This window comes from Chelonoidis abingdonii, chromosome 1, assembly GCF_003597395.2.
Source record: "Chelonoidis abingdonii isolate Lonesome George chromosome 1, CheloAbing_2.0, whole genome shotgun sequence".
Lineage (NCBI taxonomy): Eukaryota > Metazoa > Chordata > Testudines > Testudinidae > Chelonoidis > Chelonoidis abingdonii.
Window position 1 is genome coordinate 320,119,813 of NC_133769.1, and position 22,048 is coordinate 320,141,860.

Genomic DNA, 22,048 nt, shown 5'->3' on the forward strand with positions numbered 1-22,048 from the left:
ACTGATCTAACTTTGTAGTCTAGAGCAGCCCTTAATCAATATAGAGTAGAGCTGCTCTGAAAAATTAAATTTTGATAAAAAATGGTAGGGGGGGAAATGGATTTCTTTCTCCATTTTCCATGCAGGTATATTTTATAATACCAGAATGGTACAGTGAAGCTATAGGCTCCCATTCTGGGCAGCAGTCTAGCTCTTTCATGCCATTCCAGTGGCAATATGGTCCAGAACCAGACCTCATTCCCTGCTGGTAAGTCCCTCAGCACCAGGGCAACTTCTACTTCTCCGCTGGATTCTGTGCAATCTCATTTCTGACTGCTCCACTCCATGAACATTGCTTGTATCAAGGTCACCAGCATCCTCCTCTTTCTCTACTCCCCTCCTCTTCAGTCTAGCCATTGCTCTTGACACATTCTGTGACTCACCACCTCTTCCACTCTCCCTCGTCCTTGAAATCATTGGGAATAATTGCAGAGTAAGATACTACACAGATGCTTAGAAGTGACAGGAACTAATTAAGCAAACTTTTGTGTGCTGATGTTGCCTTCAAAATTCCTTGTGTAAACAAGCCTTTGGAAACTGGACCATAACTTAATGTGTGCTCTTTTTTCTGATTAGCATATTCCTTAATCTGGTGAAAGATGCCGATTTAGATGATGTTCTATCACAACCTGGAGAATGGACTTTGTTTGTCCCAACTAATGAGGCCTTTAAAGGCTTGACGGATGAGGAAAAGGAAATACTGAGAAGTAAGTAGCACAAGAATATTAGAAATTAACTAGGGGTGAAATCCCATTGAAGTCTATGGCAAAGATCCCAATGACTTTAGTGGGGCAGGATTTCACCCTAAGTGTTTAATGTGCATGCGATCTGCATGCTTCATACTCCTAGAATCCACCTAACACCCCCTCTCTGCAAGGAACTCTGTGTACCCCCAGGCAACGGGTTAAGAGTTTATAAGATGGCATCCCTCTTTTCCTTTCCTTTCCTTTCTCTTCCCCTGTCTCCAGCACAGCCATCTCTGCCCTCACCCTGCTACTAGAAAAGTACATCTTCACTGGATCCTTGCTACTTTTGCTACTTATACCACAATACTTTGCATTTATATAACAACTTTCAAACAAGGCTCTGGTAGCATTTAAAGTAGCTTTTCAAACCACACAACTTCCCTTTGAAATAGACAAGGGATATACACTGCTCACTTCAAACACCACTGCAGTCGGGTGCATTGTGGCAGGGTATAAAGACTTTGCCCACTTTGTACTCCCTGGGCAAAGGCCAGAAACAGATCCAGTCCCCTCACTTTACATACTGGAATTCAGCAGTGATACCAGGGTTAATACTTCATTTCCTATGGAAAGTTCCAGAGGATCTTTAATGAGTGAAAAGAGTAAAGATCAGAGCAATAGTGTAAAGCTGTGTCAATCAATTACACCCCATCCTACATCTCCAATCATTCTGTCACTTACTCATCCAATTGCTTCAGTTAAGAGCTACACCATGATTTATTATTATTTGCCTCGAAGGCCTCCCAATATTGGGGCAGCACAATCTAAAGGGAAGGACAGTGACCACCTCACGTGTCTCCTCTGCCCAGCGACCTCCATGCCCTGTGCCCAGCCTGGGGCCTCTGCGCTCTCTCCCGCTGTGCCTCCCCTCCCCCATACATTTGGCCATTCTCCCTGCTGGCAGCTGGGCCCAGGTGGGGAGTGGGAGGGAGCCTCCTCTCACGCTGGCTGAAACTGGCCTCTCTGGGTTGCTGACTCTGAGAGAGAGCCTGGCTGGGGTGGTGGCCTGCCACACTCCACCCTCTGCTTTCCACCCCTGCTTGGCTGCTGGGGACAGCAGCAGAGCGAGCCAGAGCCCCACCTCCCCCCATCCCTGGCAGCTGGGCATGGATGAGAAGCAAAGGGGCTGGGTGGGCCACCGCCATTTCCAGACTCTCTCTCAGGCATCTGCCACACTGCACAGAGCAGCAATCTAGAGTTGCCATCATGAGAAGCAGCTTGTCCCACCCCTTCAGCTCCCTGCAGGCCAAATAGAAATCTGTGGGAGAGGGCTGTTGACCCCACATACCCCTCTGTCATAGTATAATTCCTCAATCTGGACCTTAGAGTTCAGATATGAGGTACTAGCATAAAGTCCTCTAAACTTAATCTCCATCTTAGATCTGATAGGCTGCCACCAGGTCAGGAATTAATAGGGCCTGACCCCACTTTCCTCTCTCTGGTGTCCACCACCCTTCCCTGGGGGGGACCCCCAGATTCCAAATCCCTTGGAGTCTAAAAGCAGGAGAGATAATCCCTTCCCCCCTCCTTCCCAGGCTTGCCTCTTGGTCTAGCCTGCGAGTACCAAGAAACCTGTTTCTCTGCTTCCCAAGAGATAAACGTTCTATTCCCTCAGGACAATTGAGATGCAAAATACCAACAGCTTGGCTTTGCCTTCCCTCTTCCTGTCTTCCCGTAAGGGAGACAGATACCTGGTACAGAGATTGCAATTTCTTTGCCTTACTAGAAAAAGAATCTTCCACAAGTTTTGAAAAAGAAAGCTTTATATAGAAAGAGAGAAAATACAGAAATAAGAACTTGTATAAACATTAATACAGGCTCCTACTTAAGAAAATATGAATAACCCAGTCTGATTTAAAAAATAGCCAATTTAAATAGACCAGCAATCACACACAGTAAATACAACACAAAGCTCCTCATAGCCGAATTACTTTGCTTTCCTTTGTACTCACAGACTTTTAGTAGAATATCTTAGATAAGATGGAGTTAGAAGAAAAGCTTGTTTACCCATAGCCGAGGAAACAACAAAGACCCTGAGTATACAAATTCCCGCCCCTGACTTTTAAACACTCCAGTTCTCTGATTGGTCCTCTGGTCAGGTGTTTGGTTCCCCTTTACAGGCAAAAGAAAATTAACCCTTACCTTACCTATCTACTTATGACACCCTCTTACACGTCGCCTATCCCCAAAGGTGAGATGCTGGTTTTGTCTTTTATCATTTTTCTGTGTTAACTACTTATGCCAAAGGTAAGGGCGGGGGGGAATAGTCCCACTATTGTGGGGAACTTTCCTGGCTTCTGCACTAGCCCAGTGAAGTGGGCTAGTGAAAGGATCTGAGTCCTCACTCCCACTTCCTTTACCCAGAGGCCTCCCTGCCCTTGAGGACTCCCCTTCCACTCTCCTGTCTGGAAGAGTCCTCGTAACCCCAACAAGGCTGGGCCCAGGATTCCTGTGGGGCTTGACCCCCAACCCTGCTGTGGTCACCCAGGACAGGGGCTAGGGTGTCCCCACTCCGGGGTACTCTCTCTGCACTGGGCACCTCCCTGACCCACTGCTCATTACATATGATTTAAAGCAATACATTTTATTTAATTAACAATTAGTTTAAAAAGGAATAAGCAAAAATTGGAAAGGTTAAAGGAAACACATCACCCTGCTCTGTGGCAGGGACCATCACAAACAGTGTCTCTGGAACGTCAGGGCAGTTCACAGTCTGTTCCTTGTAGGTCCCAGGCCTGTTTCTCAGCCTCTGGCTGTGCTGAAGGGATGCTGTGGGTTGGACACTTGCTCTGGTCATGACCACCTGCTCTCAGGTTCTAGGTGACAGGATCCTTCTCCCCAGCATTACCCGCACCCCATCGGGGTTACGATCCCCCTCCAAGTCTGGCCTTCAGAGCCTCTTGGCTGAGACATCTCCCTGTGCTTGGCCCACTGCCCAGGGTCCCCCTCGCTCTCCCCAACTGCTCCCCATACCCAGCTCCAGACTGCTCCACTCTGTCTCATCATGGCTGCTGCTTCTGCTCTGCCTCCAGCTCCCTGGGCTGCTTCTCTGGCACCTCTGTCTCTGATTGCTACAGCTCTGCTTCCAGGACAGGTATGCTCTGCAGGCTGCTTCTGTGACTCTGCTCCCAGCTCTGACCTGCTTCCTGGGCTACTTTTCTGGCACCCCTGGCTCTGGTTGCTGCAACTTTGCTCCCAGGGCAGGGGGCTGCTCTCTGGAATATGCTCTGGCTTTGGGGCTGCAGCTCCCAGCAGCTTAGCTTGGGCCCCTGTTCTCTCCTTAGCTTGGCCTCACTCTATCTGACCTATGCAATTCCAGCTCACACGAAGGATGGAGGATGAGACACCCCTGGCCTCATGACTCCTTGATTAGCCTGTCCATCTTGTCAGTCAGGCTGACTTGGAGCGTTGGCCTCTCCCCATTGCCCCTGGGGACTGTCAGTCTCAGGGTCCTGATTTCCCATCTACCCTTCCCCTTTCGGTACTGGGAGCTAGCCAACCAAAACACCCGCACTGAATGTTAGTAAGGGGATAACAGTCTCCTTACATAAACAATCCATTCCATCTTGTGTTTAGCTTCCACACTCTGAGTACATTTGCCAGATCTGTGTAAGGGCTTGTCTACATTTAAAATGCTGCAACAGTGCACTTTAGCACTTCAGTGAAGACGCTACCTATTAACGGGAGCAGCTCGCCTGTCAGTTTCGTTACTCCAGCTCCCCAGGAGGCAGTAGCTAGGTGGAAGGGAGAATTTTCCCAGGGTTTAGGTCGATTTAATTGCACTGCTCAGGGGTGTGGATTTTTCACACTCCTGAGTAATATCGTTATACCAACCTAATTTCCTACAGTAGACCAGGCCTAGGCTCAAAAGCTTGTCTCTCGCGCCAACAGAAGTTGGTCCAATAAAAGATATTAACTCAACTACCTCTCTCTAATATCCTGGGATCAACATTGCTACAGCAATACTGCATATAACAATATAAGTCCATTGTCATTCTCTTTAATTCACTACTTAACTTTTCACCCAGCATTTACTTCTCTTATCTTCTGCCATTATTTTTACTCTGAGAATTCAAATAAAGCCTGGATCCCATTGGATTTTTTAAATGGCTTAGCTTTCTGAATTTGTTTAATATACTGCAGAGTGTTCAATATGATCTCATTCTAGCCATAGTGGGCTTGGCACACCATTACACTGTTGTCTGGTAAATGCTGTTTTATGGGATTTAAGTAAGAGGAGATCAGACAGGTATTTAAGGACTGGAGAAATCATAGCTGTGATTTTTCAAAGCAAGTGAATAGGAGCAAAATGCTGAACACTTTTCTGTTTTATTCTATATATGTTCTAATACCACACTCATCAGTGTATTTTCTTAGTGCCTTCTCATTAAGCAATGTGACTAACATTTGGTCACATCTGGTTCATGCTCTCGCTCATCCTCTTCCTAGGGGAAGAATGGTATGTGCTTTTGGATATGCCAAGCCGTGTGTCTGTCTAAGCAGTGATCTTATTCAAGCATCATTCCATGAATCCTTGGTATCTTTACAAATGAACTAAGTAGCACCATTTAATGGCTATTTTTATAGGCGACAAAAACGCTCTCAGGACTATTCTTCTGTATCACCTGACAAAAGGAATTTATATTGGAAGTGGTTTTGAACCTGGTGTGACAAACATTCTCAAAACTATCCAAGGGAGCAAACTGTTCTTGAAAACAGTAAGTACTAACAAAAAAATTATGATACTCACTCTAATATGGAATTGGCATATCAGGTCCATATATTAAACAGTGTATATTACAGAAAGATGTGTACTTGAACAGTAATAAACCACCATAGTAAGACTAAACTTTTTTTGGAAACATACATGTTCAGTATCTTGAGTTCTCTTTTTGTTGTTTGTTAGGTAAATGACACACTTCTGGTGAATGAAGTGAAATCAAAAGAATCTGATCTCATGGCAACTAATGGTGTTATTCATGTTATAGATAAACTCTTGTATCCAGTAGGTGAGTATTAGCTTAATGCAGGGAATAAATATATAGAAAACCTCTATGTACCTCTTCTAAGCATATGGAAAGAGTTAGCAGTACTCTATGTTTTGTGTCTTTTCAAAAAATCACTACTTTTGTAATTGCACAATGCAGAAAAGCAAATAAGAATTGGTTCTTGGACAACCCTTGCCTGGTGCTGTGGTAGTTTCTTAAGTGTGAGAATACCTGAGGCTCAGTGCTTAATTTGTAATGAAAGAGGTGCCAGGGCTCAGGCAATTAGGTGCTGGGGTTCAAGCAAGTTTTTTTACATTCATAACTCATGCAGCAAGTCCAGAGGTGCTGGGGCTATGAACTGCCAAGCCTAGCGGTGCTGGGGCTCACCTTTGGCAAGCCCTGGCACAAATTAAACACTGCTTAGGCTTGTAGCAGGATATAAGATGATACAGGCTATGTACCCAATAGGAGAGATATTTGGATTCCACATCCATGGTAATCACAATCCCTTCTGATTGCTAAGAACAATGGCAGAAGGAAATAATTTCAGTTAAAGATGTCAGATGTACGTGAATACTCTTCACAGGGTTTCTAGTCTTACTAATAGCAAGATGCCTTTACTGTTATTTAAATTGACATATTTAATATTGACATACACCTTTACCCCAATATAACACTGTCCTCGGGACCCAAAAAATCTTACTGCGTTATACACCACGTTATATAGAACTTGCTTTGATCCGCTGGAGTGCACAGCCTTCCCTCCTCCCAGATCACCACTTTACCACGTTACATCCGAATTTGTGTTATATCAGGGTAGAGGTATATTTAAATTGACATATTTTTATTCATTACTAGATTTCAGATTGTATCATTTAATTATAAATTCAAATCTGAATGTTTATTATGAACCTTAAGAAATGCCTTCAGTTCAGAACACAGCAGCCCTTGGAAGCTGATCAACAGAAGATCTTTACAACTGTTTCCTTTTCCCAAAATATTTGCATTCCTTTTTGCAGATGTACCTGTTGGAAATGATCGGTTGCTCACCATCCTTAATAAGATGATTAAATACATTCAGATTAAGGTACTTTTTTAAATAAAGGTTTGATTGTTTATGCTTTTAGCCATGTATATGCAAACAGAAGAGTTCCCTTCACCACCATTTCTTCAATGAACAACACTTTAATCTGACTGATAGAGCCCTGTTTGTCCTAGAACAAGGATCCACTTTCCATAGAGTCATCACATGAGCCATTATATTCACTGTCAAATGAAACTCGTAAACCAGATTAAAAAAATATCCTGCCAAGTATCTTTGGTTACAGTACATTTGAACACACTGAAGTCTCAGACACACTCTGGACCAGATTCAGATTCCTGCTGTGGTTATATTCCACCCCTCCAGCAGCATAAACCCGTTTTAAAGCCAGATGGCTCTAAATCCTTGAGGATTCCCCTCTCTGCGAAAGAGGATTAATGCCTGGGTCCATGTGCTCATGCCCAGGAGCCCTTGCAAAAATGGGGGCCCTCACAGGAGCTCCAGAACCTGAGTAGAAGTGGAGGGGTCTCCTCCAATACTGGACCTGTGGCCCCGCCCCCTGCTTCTCCTCTTCCCCCCAGAGCCCCACCCTCTGGCCAGGACAGAAGCCAAAGCTGGGCCATGGTAGGAGCCTCCCAGGGAGCCAGGGCTGCCATGGGGAGTTCCAGACCCTCCACCTGCCTAGAACGGCGCCAGGGTGCCCAAGAGCAGTCCCTGACCTGTGTTCCCATTCTCCAGGTGGAACCCAGGGACAGGGGCTCTGGTTGAGCATCCTGCCCTCTCCCTGGGACCTGCAGTCACACTCTACAGGGAGAGAAGGCCCTGCCCTGACTGAAAAACACTGTGGGGAGCCCTGGGAAGGTCACAGGCAGTGAGGATCCAGGCAGGGAGGGCTCCTCTAGTACAGCTCCCATTGCTACTGGCCTGCCAGGCTGCCCCTGCTGGGTCCCTCCTGTTCCTGGTGACAGGTTTCCCCATCTGCTGGCTGGGCTTTGTGCCCAAAGCAGCAACCACATGTGGCAACGCTCCTTCTGTCACCTATGGCCCAAGGCTTGCTGTTTGGTGAGGGGCAATGCCCCCCTGCCACCCTCAAAAACTACCGCCACCTTGTGCCTGCTCAAAGCCACTACACCCATATTAAAAAGTGGGCAGGCATGCCTCTCTCATTTTTAAAAGTATGGAGGGGCCATGGCACACCTGGCCTGCCCAGTTCTGGCACCCGGGGACCCCCAGAGTGTGGGGGGGGCCAGATGTTCTTTGTGCCCAGGGCTCCAATAAATCTTAATCAGCCTTTGCCTTGCTGGGAGAAACCTTGAGTGCCACAGGAACTGTCGTTGCCTCTGCCACCATACACACCGGCCCCAGCATGAATTAGGAGGCAAAAGGAGGCACAGTCAAGGCACCACTAGAAGGGAGCTGAGAGATTTGGCCCTTCCACCAAGGCGGGCAAAAATGGGCAGACCATTATGGTGCACTAAGCTGTAGAATTTTTAGAGGGTGTAGCAATTGTCACTCTTGTGTGTCCTCTGCCAACATCCCTCATGGTCTATACAGCCAGGGGCTAGAGTTTTGCACACTCTCATGTCTCCAATACTACTGTGACATAGGATCTGATCCAATGCCTAAGGATATTCAATGTGGATCTTGCACATGATCTCAGTGGGCTTTGGATCTGGTACATATAGTATTTAATGCATTAAAAAGTGAGTTTTTATTGTAAAAGGCCTTATATGTTTGCTGGATTTGTTCTTTATTTATAGTTTGTTCATGGCAGCCACTTCCAAGAGATCCCCCTGACATTTTTCAGTAAGTTAATTTGGAATATTTCCAGACACATTTGGTGATATTGCTTTTAAAAACTGTTGCCATTGCAGCTTGAAAAGCATCATTCAATTAAAAAGAAAGTCATCGCTATGAAATTAGGCCATTCTCATGGCGTATGGATGAAGGGTAGTACAAAGACACAGATTTGCCTTTATCATGATACCCAATGCAGTATTTTCATATTTCACATTTGTGACAGGGAAGCATTGCTGAAGGAAGCAGTTTAAATTCTTCAGGCTAGAGTGGTGGGAAAAAATACCCTCGTTTAGCTTTCAGCTATAGCCCAGTGTTAGGGGCAGTGCAGAGCAATATTGCTTCAAAGAAGTGGCAGGAGACAGCATTGACCTGTGAGCTCTCTAGTGTAGATATAGCCCAAGGCTCTGGTGCCACAAAGGCTTATGCGTGATAGACTTGGGCACATGCCTACGTCTTTGCAGGACTGGAGCCCAAGGGTTGGTCTACACTACATGAATCTTAGTTCGACTTACCTGACCATCCTCACGGCGGCGAGTCGACTGCCACAGTTCCCCTGCCGACGCTGCTTACTCCTCCTGACGAGATGGAGTATGGGTGTCAATTCGCGGATCAATTTATCGTGGCTAGATGAGATGCGATAAATTGATCCCCGATAGATCAATTCCTACCCGCCAATCCAGAAGGTAGTATAGATGTACCCTAAGACTCTAGCTAGATCTGGAGAACACTGCATTGGGCTTTAGAGAATTCAGAACTGATAAGCTGATGTTGAGACTCAATTCTCAGAATGACATGAGTCAATGCTGTTTGTTTTTTGTCTCCCTATCACCTGTGCTGTCTCCTGAAAAAAAATATAAAATTCAAATTTAAAAAAAAAGTTAGAGAATTGTAGGAGTCTCTGCTTTCCTTTGTTTTCTTCTTTTGCCTTGGAGCTGATATTTTCAGGAGATACAAACAAAGGTAAATGGCATATTTGTGTAGTCCAACAGTATAATCCCCAAGTCTAGAACATTACTGGTGCTATACAAACAATAAAACCTATTAATATATTTAGTTGATTTTTCTGTTGAATAGTTTCCTTCTGTGCATAACATGTATAATGTCACAGCTTAATCACTAGAATTCCATAGGTTCTTACTCTGGATCTCAAAAAAAGTCCTTTTTTTGCATACCGTACTTCACACTGATTTTACCTGATTCCTTATAGCCACACCAAGTCTGAAAAAGCCATCCTATAAAGGGATTATAAGAGAGGAACAACTTTGTTTGGATGTTTTTATGTAACTGTGCTTCATGTTCCACTTTCTGTGCTTTCAGCATCTAAATTTAAAGTGAAGCCAAATATTAAAGTGATTGAAGGCAGCCTCTACCCCACCACCAGAAAAGAAGGTAAAGCTGGCTCCTTTTCAGCTTGAAATACATTGATGTAATAGGATTAATTCTGGAACAGAACAAATCCAGGTTTCCACATGTTGCTTGAAAAGCAGAGATAACAACTAGAAGTGGCCAAACTTTTCTGAACAAAAAGATCTTTCTTAAAAGGCCAGTTTTCTACAGTAATTTTTGTCATGGGAAATGGCTTGCATTTTAATTTAAAAAACAAACAAAAAAACAAATTGTGCCTTGTTTCAAAGATTTGTTAGGTTATTTTAAGTACCAAAAACGTTATTTGGTTTTCAGTAAATGAAAAAAAAATGATGTTTTCGATAGTGTTTTGTTTAACATTTTTAAAAATGGGACATTGAACAAAAAATGGTAATTAGCACCCATCGACAGCCAAGCTCCCCTTCTCCCCCCCAGCACTTTCTGCCTGCCGGTGGCCCCACTGGTCAACTTGGCCCCTCCCTCCCAGTGCCTCCTGCACACCATGGAACATCTGGGGGGAGGGAGAGGAGCAGGGACAGGGAGCACTCTGGGGAAGTGGTAGAAAGAGGTGGGGCAAGGGCGGGAAGAGACAAGGTGGGCGTGGAGGCTTGGGGGAAGGGCGAGCCCGGGTGGAGGGGCGGTCAAGTATCCCTAGGTAGAGAGGAAGTCAGCACCTGTGGATGTTGGGACCAAAGAAAGTAGAATAGAAATCTTGGAAGGGATTTTCAAAAGCATTCAATATTGACCTAACTCTGCTGCTACTGAACTCCAAGGTAAAACTCTCATTGAGTTCATTGGAAGCAGAATAAAGCCAACACTGAGTACTCTTGAAAGTCTCATGACTCTCATCCCTACTGAATAAATTCTATGTGCCATGGAGTCCCCGGGCAATGCTCTGGAACTGCTCGCCACAAAGCCAGTCAGGACTTTGGGGAGCCTCCTCTCCCTCAGAGCAGACTGTCTTCAGGGCAAGAAGCTCACATGGCTTCACCTCCTGAGTCTCTCCTAGGAAAATTCAACATATGTCCCTCCATGCGCTTCCCACAGCGAGTCCACCCATGCGGGGTCCTGGGGAAGCCACCAGGTCCTGCACCCCCATTTCGCAGTCAGATGTGACACTTAGCCAGCCAGTAAAACAGAGGTTTATTTAGAGGACAGGAACACAGTCCAAAACAGGTCTAGCCGGTACAGACAACAGAACTTCCTTTAGTTAGGTCCGTCTGGGGCCCCAGGGAGGCCTCAGCCCCGTTGGGAGGCCCAAGCCCCATCGGTGCTCCCCTCATTTCCCAGCCAACTTCCAAAACTGCCAAACCCATTCCAGCCCCTCCTTTCTGGGCTTTGTCTCTTTCCCGGGCCAGGAAGTCACCTGATCTCTTTGTTCTTCCACACCTTTAGCATCCTTTTGCAGGGTGGGAAGGGCTCAGGCCATTAGTTGCCAGGCGACAGAGAGTCGGCTGTAACTGAGGCACCCACACACTATTCAGAGGAAACATTAAAAACAGCCCCAGTTCGTCACACTATGAAAGAATAAAAAATCATCAGTCATTTAAATGCTGCCTCATGAACTTGGTACATAAGGCAGAACACAGCTCTGCTGCTTCCTTAGGCACTCAGCACATCACTTAGAAGTCCCCATGTCTCACTGGAATGTTCTGAAGGGAATTTGCGGAAGTCAAACCCAGCAAAGACGAGATGAAATAAATGCTTGTAAAGTTGTTGTTGAGGGAGTTTCTTCCCAACATGAAGGTCGTGATCTTGCTTATTCCACAGTTAATGACAATGTGAAATGGTGTGAGTTGGTGCTTTCTGATGCACAGGTCAGAACTATTCACCAAAGCAAGATGAAATAAGAGTACAAATAGTGAGCATTGACTAGTCACTTCATCCAGCCAACTATCACTGGGTGGCAAATCAGTAATCCTACCTCTGGCTATACCCTAGTGCATGCTTTTTAGTTTGCCAGTATTCTGACTCCGCCTATATTCTCACCATTGAGTCTCATTCCTGGTAATGCCAGTTTTGGCTCTCATGGCTTGCCAGCAGCAGCTGCAGCAATCCCCAAAAGACACAAATGCCTGCAACTGCCATTAAAAAAATCTCCTAAAGTTGCCAAAATGTTATTTTTTCTAGCTATGGCAGGAGGTCATAGACAGATCATAGTGCCAGAGGAAGACTTAGTGAAAATAAATACTCTTCCAAAGTCTCTTCAGAGGGTAGGGTGGCCAACCCATCCTGAATTAAGCAAAAAAGTACTGCTTTATGCAACCCTCTATGTGCCACATATTTCGATTGCGCTAGTCTGACAAAAAAACAAAGCAGATTAAGGTTAAAAGGAGCAGGGTTTTAAAAACATCATTTTATGAATAATTGTATTGAGTTGTGTGATTAAATTCTATTACATTGTGTTTCTATGTACTTGTATAATATGCCCACAATTAAAATGCAAAAATTCCTCTAAATTTAAAGCAGCAACAACTGAGCATAGCTGTTATTGATGCAGTCACTAAAATATATATGTATGTTTGTCAGAAAAACCAGGTAGAAAAATCACGAAAGTAGTTGGTGGTGCAACAATTCGAAAAGTTACTTAAGGTAGGATTTATAAACAGAGCTATATGTTTTGTGATGCACCAGTGTGCTCTAGATTGAGGTTCATTTAGCTAGTTATTTAACTAGCTAAAAGCTAATCTAGGACCCTGTGCATCGCCTCCTATTGCAACATATAGGAGGTCCAGCAAGTCTGGACTTTATTGTTTTAACCACTTGACAATAAACCAACCTGTATGAAAACACAATGTCAGGTTAATCCTGATTAATAATTAAAAAAAAAAAACCTTCTTATGGAGTCAATCTCTATGGAAGGTCAACTTTTTAAAAAAAGATGGTGACTATCCATTATAAAAACAACAAGAAGTCTGATGGCACCTTAAAGACTAAAAGATTTATTTGGGCATAAGCTTGTTAGTCGTTAAGGTGACACTGGACTTCTTGTTGTTTTTGTGAATACAGACTAACATGGCTACCCCTCTGATATCTGTTACAACGAGAGGAATTGTACAATAAATGTCCGCTAATAAGGTTACAGACTATATCATGCTATTAGCACTGAAAACAGAGTGAGGGGAGGTGCAAAACCACATCTCTCTCTTGGGAATATTCTAATACTCTGTAAAGAACTGATGTTGTGTTTTAAACTTAGTCATGCATTACTCAACTGCTGCCTTACAACTGGAGATGAGTCTGAGCCAGACACTCAAACTCTGCCTCCCTTAATCAGAATTTGGGGCCTAGTTCTTTGCTGTTTTAAATAATGTGTAGTTATTGTCGTCAGTATAAAATGGCTTTAAAATACTAACTGATTGGGATGAGGATCTATGGGCACCTCACACCTTGAGCTGCAAAAACAATAGTCACCTGCACTGACAGGTGTTCCTACCACACCAGTCCCTACAGGCTGCTCCATTGGCCTCCACTATGGCTCTGCTTGAGATTTGCTACCATTGGCTGCACAGTGGCAGCTGTAGAGAGGTCCTACAAGGAGGTAAGATTGATTGAAATGGAACTAAATGGGTATCTGAGTGGTTAGCAGGAGACAGTGCCATGAAGAGAGTCAGGAGTCCACCTCCCAAATCTCCACAGAGCTTGTTCCATGCAGAGACCTGGTGGAGAAGCATCTGTAGAGTTCCAAGGAGTGGGAACAATGTCAAAGAGGAGATGTGTCCCAACTTATACCCAGGAAGGCAGATCCTGAGGAGATGATTTTGCCATAGACAGGACACAGACTAGTCAACAAATCTTTAAATTCCTGATATTCAGCAGGCTGAGGGATATTATAACTCCAACTGGTGTGAGAGAGAAAATGCAAGATTATTCAGTTGTTCTCATGAATGGATACACTCAGCTTTATTTTCTCATATAAATCTCTGGCATTATACAAATGTAATATTATAACAATAATAATCAGAATGGAATATTATATGTTATGGTTTTTATGTGGAGAGTGTTAATGCCTTTTCTATCTTAGCTGTTTTGCATATTATATATGTTTTTTTCCAGGCACGACAGTGATCGAAGGGGAACCAGAATCAAAATTGTTTAGAGAAGGCGAGACAATAACTAAAGTGATTCATGGAGGTGAATAAACTTTCAGTGGCTAGACTTTATTAGCCAAAGTACTTATGGAAGATTTATAGTTCCAAATCAGATTTTATTTCAGTGAAGAGCCATGTGGATTTTTATGAGCCATCGGATTTGCTTTTATTATTTCATTCAGGAAATATAGTAGCATTTCTTTCCTACTTGTTACAGATTTTTCCTAACTCTTCAACTCTTCAGCACTGTATCTAATGTTATAATTCCAGCACTTTACATGCTGGGTTGCCATCTGTCTCAATTTAATTGTGTTTGGTAGCTGTTGTCCTGCCTTCTAAAGTGCAGAAATAGACATGTGATAGAAAGTGAACATGTATTGACATAGACGTGAATCTTAGAAGCATAGGACTGGAAAGGACCTCAATTGGTCACCTAGTCCAGTCCCCTGTACTCAAAGCAGAAGTAATAACTAGACTGTTCCTGATGGCTATTCATCTAACTTGTTCTTAAAAACCTCCAAATGATGGTGATTCCCCAATCTCCCTAAGCAATTTCTTCCAGTGCTTAATTACCCAGACAGTTAGGAAGTTTTTCCTAATGTTCAACCTGACTGCCCTTGCTGCAATTAAAGCCCATTGCTTCTTCTCCTATTGTCAGAAGCTAAGAAGAACAATTTTTCACCCTCCTCCTTGTAACAAACTTTTATGTACTTGAAAACTGTTATCATGTACCCCTCATTCATCTGTTCTCCAGCCAAACAAACTCCATTTTTTTAATCTTTCCTCATAGGTCATGTTTTCTAGACCTTTAATCATTTTTGTTGCTCTTCTCTGGACTTACTCCAATTTGTCCACATCTTTCCCGATAGTGCACAAAACTCTTTACATACTCTAGCTGAGGTCTTATCAGCATGGAATAGAGTAGAAGAATTACTTCTCATGTCTTTCTTACAACATTCTTGCTAATACATCCCAGAATGATGTTCGTTTTTTTTGCAACAGCATTACACTGTTGACTCATATTTATCCTGAAGTCCACCACAATTCTGAAATCCCTTTCCGCAGTACTCTTTTCTAAGCAGTCATTTCCCATTTTGTATGTATTCGTTCCTAAGTGGAGTACTGTGCATTTGTCTTTATTGAATTTCATCCTATTTACTTCAGACCATTTCTCCAGTTCGCCCAGATTTTTTAATCTTATCCTCCAAAGCACTTGCAACCCCTCCCAGCTTGGTATCATCTGCAAACTTTATAAGTATACTCTCTAAGCAATTATCTTAATAACTTATGAAGATATTTAACATAACCAGAACCAGGACTGATCCCTGCGGGACCCCTCTCTATATGCCCTTCCATCGAGACTATGAACCACTGATAAATACTCTCTGGGAATGGTTTTCCAACCAGTTATGCACCCACCTTACAGTAGCTCCATCTTGGCTGTATTTCCCTAGTTCTTTTTTGGGAAGGTCATGTGAGACAGTATCAAAAGCCTTACTAAAGTTAAGATATACCACATCTTCCCTATCCACAAGGCTTATTACTCTGTCAAAGAAAGCTATTAGGTTGGTTTGACACAACTTGTTCTTGACATATCCATGTACTTGTCACCTTATTATCTTCTAGAGATGTTTTCAAATTGATTGCTTAATTATTTGCTCCATTATCTTTCCAGGTACTAAAGTTAAGCTGACTGGTCTATAATTCCCTGAGTTGTCTTTATTCCCCTTTTTTATAGATTGGCACTATATTCGCCCTCTTTCAGTCCTCCGGAATCTCTCCGTCTTCCATAATTTTTTGAAGTTAATCGCTAATGGCTCAGATATCTCCTCAGTCAGTTCCTTGAATACTGTAGGGTGTATTTCATCAGTCCATGCCGACTTGAAGATATCTAGCTTGTCTAAGTAATTTTTAACTTGTTCTTTCCCTATTTTACCCTCAGATCCTACCTCATTTTCACTGTGTTCGATATCTGATTGCCACTAATCTTTTTGGTGAAAACTGAAACAAAAAAAGTCATTTAGCACTTCTTCCATTTCCACATTTCTGTTATTGTTTCGCACTCCCATCATTGAGTAATGGGCCTATCCTGTCCTTGGTCTTCCTCTTGCTTCTAATGTGTTTATAGAATGTTTTCTTGTTACCCTTTATGTCTCTAGCTAGTTTAATCTCATTTTGTGCCTTGACCTTTCTAATTTTGTCCTTACACGTTTGTGTTGTTTGTTTATAGTCATCCTTCGTAATTAGACCTAATTTCCACTTTTTGTAGGACTTTTTTTAAAATTAAGGTAATTGAAAATCTCCTGGTTAAGCCAGGGTCATCTCTTGCCATATTTCCTATCGTTCCTGTGCTGTGAGATAGTTTGCTCTTGTGTTCTTACTAATGTCTCTTTGAAAAACAGCCAACTCTCTCAAACTGTTTTTCTCCTTACACTGGCTTCCCATGGGAGCTTATCTACCATCTCTTTCATTTTGCTAAAGTCTGTTTTCTTGAAATCCATTATCTTCATGCTGCTGTTTTACCTCCTAACGTTCTTTAGAATCATGAATTCTATCATTTCAAGATCACTTTCATCCACTTCCACTTTCCACGTGGACACTGGCATTTCCTCCCACTTCCTCAGGTCCTTGAAGTGTTTTTAACAAATATGATCCTCAACCAAAACTTTGGATAGGACCATCCCTGGACTTGAGGGAAGCTTAGGTCCTGATCCAGATCCAAGCACTGAGGCCAGCTCCATATAGCCATTCTTCTTACTGAGGGGTCCCAATCAAGATCATGATCCCATGGTGCTAGATGCTGTACAAACACATAGTGAGAAACAGTTTCTGCCTGAAGAGTTTATTATCTAAATAGAAAAGACAAATAAAGGGTAGAAGAGAGGAAATATAGGCACAGAGAGGTAATGTGACTTGCTGTAGATAAAAAAGTGGGTCATTGTCAAAGCTCTTGAGTCCCAGTCTGGTGCCCTATCTACCAGTTTATTTACTTTCCAGTGTGAAAGCAGGATCATCAAAACGACATATCCAGTATATTTCTGACCACTTTATTAAGATCTTTAATTTTAAAAATATCATTATAGAGCCTATTATTGAAACATACACCAAAATAATAGATGGCCATCCTGTCGAGGTGACTGAAAAAAAAGTGACAGAAGAGAGAATTATTCAAGATAAACTATGTGAAGCACCTTTCTATTCCCATTGGCTGAAATTTACCTTTCTGCACCAAGCTAATCTGTGCATTTCTGAAGTCCTGCTCTGGCTCTTGTAGTGCACTCTGCAGAAAGGTGAATGCCATCCAAAATTCTTAAGCCTTTCTCACTGCTCCCAGGGAAGGCCAGTTCCTGGCTGTGGGTCATACATAGATGTGCACAGACGTGTCTGAAATATTTTAAACACAAAGTAGAACTATCAAAAGTCAGCATGTTTCTATATCTCAGAAAGAAGTCCCTTCTGCAAACATTTCACGAATGTATGCCATGGTGGGTTTTTATGATTAATCATTAGTAGTATTAGTATAATTTTTAGTTTTAAAAAAATAGGCCCATTTTCAAGATTAGAAGATTTCTGAGGAAAACGGATAAAAAAAATTCACATTGCTGCTATGGAAAGGACAATTTTATCAGTATTTCAAATAAAGAAAAATTTGGGAAGGTGGCAACATCTCCAAGATTAAATTTAAAATTTTAGTACTAACAATTAATGCATTACTAACATTTAAAATAAATCAATACATAATAAATCATTAATTAATAAAAAAATTATAGGCATGGTGGGTAAAATTTTCAAAAGCACTTATGTGAATTAGGATTCTAATTCCCATTTTGAAAATGGTACTTAGATTCTTAGGAATCTAAGTAAGTACCTTGTGAGGGGCTGGGGGAGAGATCTATATAGCATTCTGGGGTCATCTTTAATTATAATTTTGAACGTGATGATTCTGTTGAAGACAGAAACATACTATATGTTTCATAGGAGAAAATACAATAAAATGCAATAGTGTGGTCTGTGTTTCAATGCTGCCCCTTTTAAACTTTGTTTCAGGTCCTGAAATTCAATATACCCAAATTACTGCAGGTGGTAGAGGAGATACAGAGGAAAATTTGAAGAAATTGCTTGAAGAAGGTTAGTATTTTTCTTCTCAAAGAAAAATGTAGGTGCCATGAGACCTGCCCAGGTATTTAATTACTGAAAATTATGCACCTTATAATTTTAATAAATATACATATATAAGGTGGGCCTAAGCCACAAGTTCAGAGCTAGAAATTAAACACTGCAAAGTTTAGGAGTGCTCAGATCTGAGGATTTGACTTGATTTATTATAGAGATGTACGGTTCCTTGAAATCTGAACCTCATAGTGGAGGCTTGTTTGGATCTATATAAACATGTGCTTGAAATGCAGTAGAGAGCTTTATTTTTCAACGTCCAGTTCCACATCAAGACAAGAAAAGAAGTCCCAGAAGGAGGTGTGAAAGGCATACTACAAATGACCCATCATTGGTATCTGTCTCAATATGTACTTCATTAGCAATTCATTTTAAGTGAAACTGCTCATGTATACTGTATTCTGAGAACTGAGCAAAATGATTGCTTTCCTGTCATGATGATAACCAGATGTTTGGCACGGAACTTATTATAATAAATGGATTTTGTAGTTACTCAGCTTGTTCGTTAATGTAATATAATGTAATTTAGAATTCTGAATGTCTTATGTAAATCAACTTTATACCATAAACATGTATCCTCTCAGAGGTTACCAAGGTGACCAAATTCATTGAAGGGGATGGTCATTTACTTGAAGATGAAGAAATCAAAAGACTCCTGCAGGGAGGTTAGTGAGTGTATGACAACTAACCTTTACATAACAGGTTCTGGCAATTGAAACCTCTCTAAGACAATTTGATCTCTTAACATTTTAAAGATTGACCTAGCTGATCTAGTTTAAATATAAATCTACCAAAAAAAAAAAAAAGCCTCTTGAACTATAAAATGGCAAACTTTGAACAGCCAATTTTCATATTCTCATTGATCATGAACAAATAGAAGCTTGTTTGTTTTTTAGTCTTTAAAATGTTACCTAATTCAAACCTAGGGGAGCAATGAAGATTTATTCTATTAGTTGCAAACTTTTTTCCAGGAAATCGTTAACTCTGAGAAACACTAATGAAATGGAAAGTGCTACAAGAAGACAAATCCATTATGCTTTTCTGTTATCCAGAAATGAATATTCATTGCCCTCAAGTTAACAATCAAAGGCATGTTTAGCATCTCTCTTTAAATACTGACAGGTAATGTGGGTCAAAATATTAACTTATTTCTCTTCAAGTACACCATTCCTGGTAATGATTCTTTCTCTCTCCCTCTCTCTCTCTCTGTTCTAACAGTTTTAGCAATAAATAACCAGTGGATGTAGAAAAAAAGTAGAAAAATTTGTGCATATGAAATTAATTCTTTATCTATAAATATGGAATGTCTTCTGCTTATTGCATAGATTAGAACGACTACCTGTAATAGCAAAGGTGACTGTGAAAAAGAATTCAAGTATTCTGGGGAAATTTAGTATTGACCTGACTAATAAACATGAAAGGCTATTTGTCTGTTTCTTGAGTCATATAGTAAAACCTCTGATTTAGCTGAATTGAAACCATTTCTTCTTGTCATCTTTTCATTAAAGACAAGTTTGGAAGTCAGTGAAGTAGGTCACAAACAACCCTGGACCTAATCCTGCAGACAAATTCAACTAGGCTCAGATTCTCAAAGGCATTTAGTTACCTAACTTCCCATTGGAATTAGGCACCTAAATACCTTTGAAGTCTGGGCCTTAGAGATTTGCGTAAGGAAGGATTTAGTAAAGGTTGCAGGATATAGCCCTTAACTCTTTTACAAAGCAAAATCATCACAGTTAACACTCATTGGTCCACCTTAACTTAACTGGTAGTCTCAGCAGACAAGCAAAGGACTGGTCATGGAGACTGAACTGCTGCATTATCTTTACTCATAAACTTCTCTAGATCAGGATTTAAGGCACTGGGATTAGTCCAGTGTGGGAAAGCTTACATTACTGCTGAATATAATGTACACATACTAGCAGTAAAGTTTCCAGGGCTACCCATCTTGTACCTTTTATCTACACTAAATTTAGTTAGAGCTATTTTAAAATGAAGTTGAAAAATTACAAAAGATATAGCAGACAAATTTGAAGCACTGGACTAAATTCCATTATCTACAGTGGGGGCACAGAAGTCAAAAATGCAGAATCTGCAAAGCTCTACAGTTGTGAATTAGACTGTCATGGCACTTTGGATCTCTTCAGTATCCAGCTATTGCCCTAAATTATCAAGATCTGCAATTAAATACAATTAATCTACAAAGATATATGACTCTAGAGATTTATATAATGGTGATACATTGAGTATTAGTAATAAATTGGGTAACACAACATCGTCTCTTGAATTCTTTCCTTCTCCTTGCTATCATAAGGTGGTTAACAAAAGCCTCTTGCTTTATGTAACGGATCAGATGAGCAGATTATCTGTTTTTCTTCAGTCTTCTCTACACTTTTCCTTGTTTTAATCCAGTCTTTTACACCACAGTACAGTACTTTTAGCCAAGAAGAGCAACTACACATGCTGCATTGTGGCTGCTGTAATAATGGTGGTGATGGCTCCCTGCTTCTTCCAACTGCATCAGAGCATTTCTGTTTTACAACAGAGCATTCCCCAAGCACTGGAACAAACCTGAGTCCAGTTACAAATGTATGTCTTGCCTTTGTGCAAAGCAGCACACTCTCCAATGGGCTGTTATAACATTATATATAATCCAGCAGAACTTGCTGCACTTGGCAGTCTTTGCTGAAACAAAGCCCCAGTTCAGCCCTAAAGAAGGAGACTCCCCAGTATCAGGGCTGAGAAAATTGGCAGGATTGTACAATGCTTATAACATGGCATCCTGCTCACCAGTATGCCCCCAGAATGAAATGTGTCCAGCCCAGGCACCCTTCATATTGAAAAATGCTATCCCAGATTTAACTCATTTGTTTTTAATGCTTATCATAGCTGGAACTGAGTACACCAAGGTTACTAAAGTAATTGAGGGAGAGCCACAGATTATCGAGAGAGAAATCAAGGAAGTCCATCTGGAAGGTTAGTTTGTCTAATAATGCAATAGCACTGAGACCATCTTCCTCTGCAGTGATCATCCCAGGTGGGGTTTTATAGTGTCTGTGCACATATGTTGTTTAGCTCTGAAACTACAGTTTTAGCTGGCAGAGTTTTGTCAATTTTTTTTTAAAGAACTTGATCGTATGCTGACATTGCAGAGAATCATTTCAAAGTTTGTTTTGAGGCTCATCCTAAATAAATTAATTGTCATGTGTAGCAGGCAAAAAATGTCTACTGCAAAATCTAGGCAAGAATATTGAAAAATGAGCACAATAAACTTACTGCCTTTTCTGTGAGCAGCACTACAGGAAGAGTATGTAAGTTCTCAGTAACTTTAGTTTGTTCCCTGTTTCAATGTTCATCCATTATGCTAGGGGTTCTTGACTGCGGGGTCACAGTCCCTGAGGGGGCGGGGGGAAACATAAACAGGTGTCGGGGGGTTGTGACCATTCTTCCCTTCTCATATTGTTAAATGGGAAGGAGGTTCCAGCTGGGGATTCTGGAACAATGTATATAGTTGGGGTGCTGAGAGCCGTTGAACTAAACTGTAAACCCTGGATATGAGGGAAGCCACTGCAACCTAGGTGATGCAGCAGCACTCCTAGTTCCAGCACTTGTGGTTACAGTGGGATCTGAGATCCAGTGGGATCCCAGTATTAAAAAGATTGAGAATCACTGGACTATGCAATGAAATTCTTAGGGACAAATTAATTCCTGGCTTATGCCTGGGCTGAATTTAGATGTTCTAGTTTAACTTGCAGTTACTTGCAAGTTGCTTATCTAACAGGACCCACTGTGAGTTAAAATAAAGCA

The 22,048-nt window shown here is 41.8% G+C and overlaps 1 protein-coding gene across 4 annotated transcripts in view; it reads left to right on the forward strand.

Annotated features, from left to right (window-relative positions):
* POSTN (periostin) overlaps window positions 1-22,048 on the forward strand; it is a 48,606-nt gene that overhangs the window by 22,450 nt on the left and 4,108 nt on the right. Inside the window, exons 12-21 of one of the 4 annotated variants that reach the window (XM_075061618.1) lie at window positions 616-746; window positions 5,373-5,503; window positions 5,692-5,794; window positions 6,793-6,860; window positions 8,576-8,621; window positions 14,037-14,114; window positions 17,155-17,242; window positions 18,117-18,199; window positions 18,826-18,906; window positions 21,131-21,743. In XM_075061618.1, the coding sequence (XP_074917719.1) occupies window positions 616-746; window positions 5,373-5,503; window positions 5,692-5,794; window positions 6,793-6,860; window positions 8,576-8,621; window positions 14,037-14,114; window positions 17,155-17,242; window positions 18,117-18,199; window positions 18,826-18,906; window positions 21,131-21,222 (901 nt within the window). In that variant the 3' untranslated portion in view covers window positions 21,223-21,743. Of the gene's footprint in view, window positions 1-615; window positions 747-5,372; window positions 5,504-5,691; window positions 5,795-6,792; window positions 6,861-8,575; window positions 8,622-12,509; window positions 12,573-14,036; window positions 14,117-17,154; window positions 17,243-18,116; window positions 18,200-18,825; window positions 18,907-21,130; window positions 21,744-22,048 lie in introns of those variants that run through there. The other 3 variants (XM_032778545.2, XM_075061619.1, XM_032778546.2) reach the window with 3 other exon arrangements.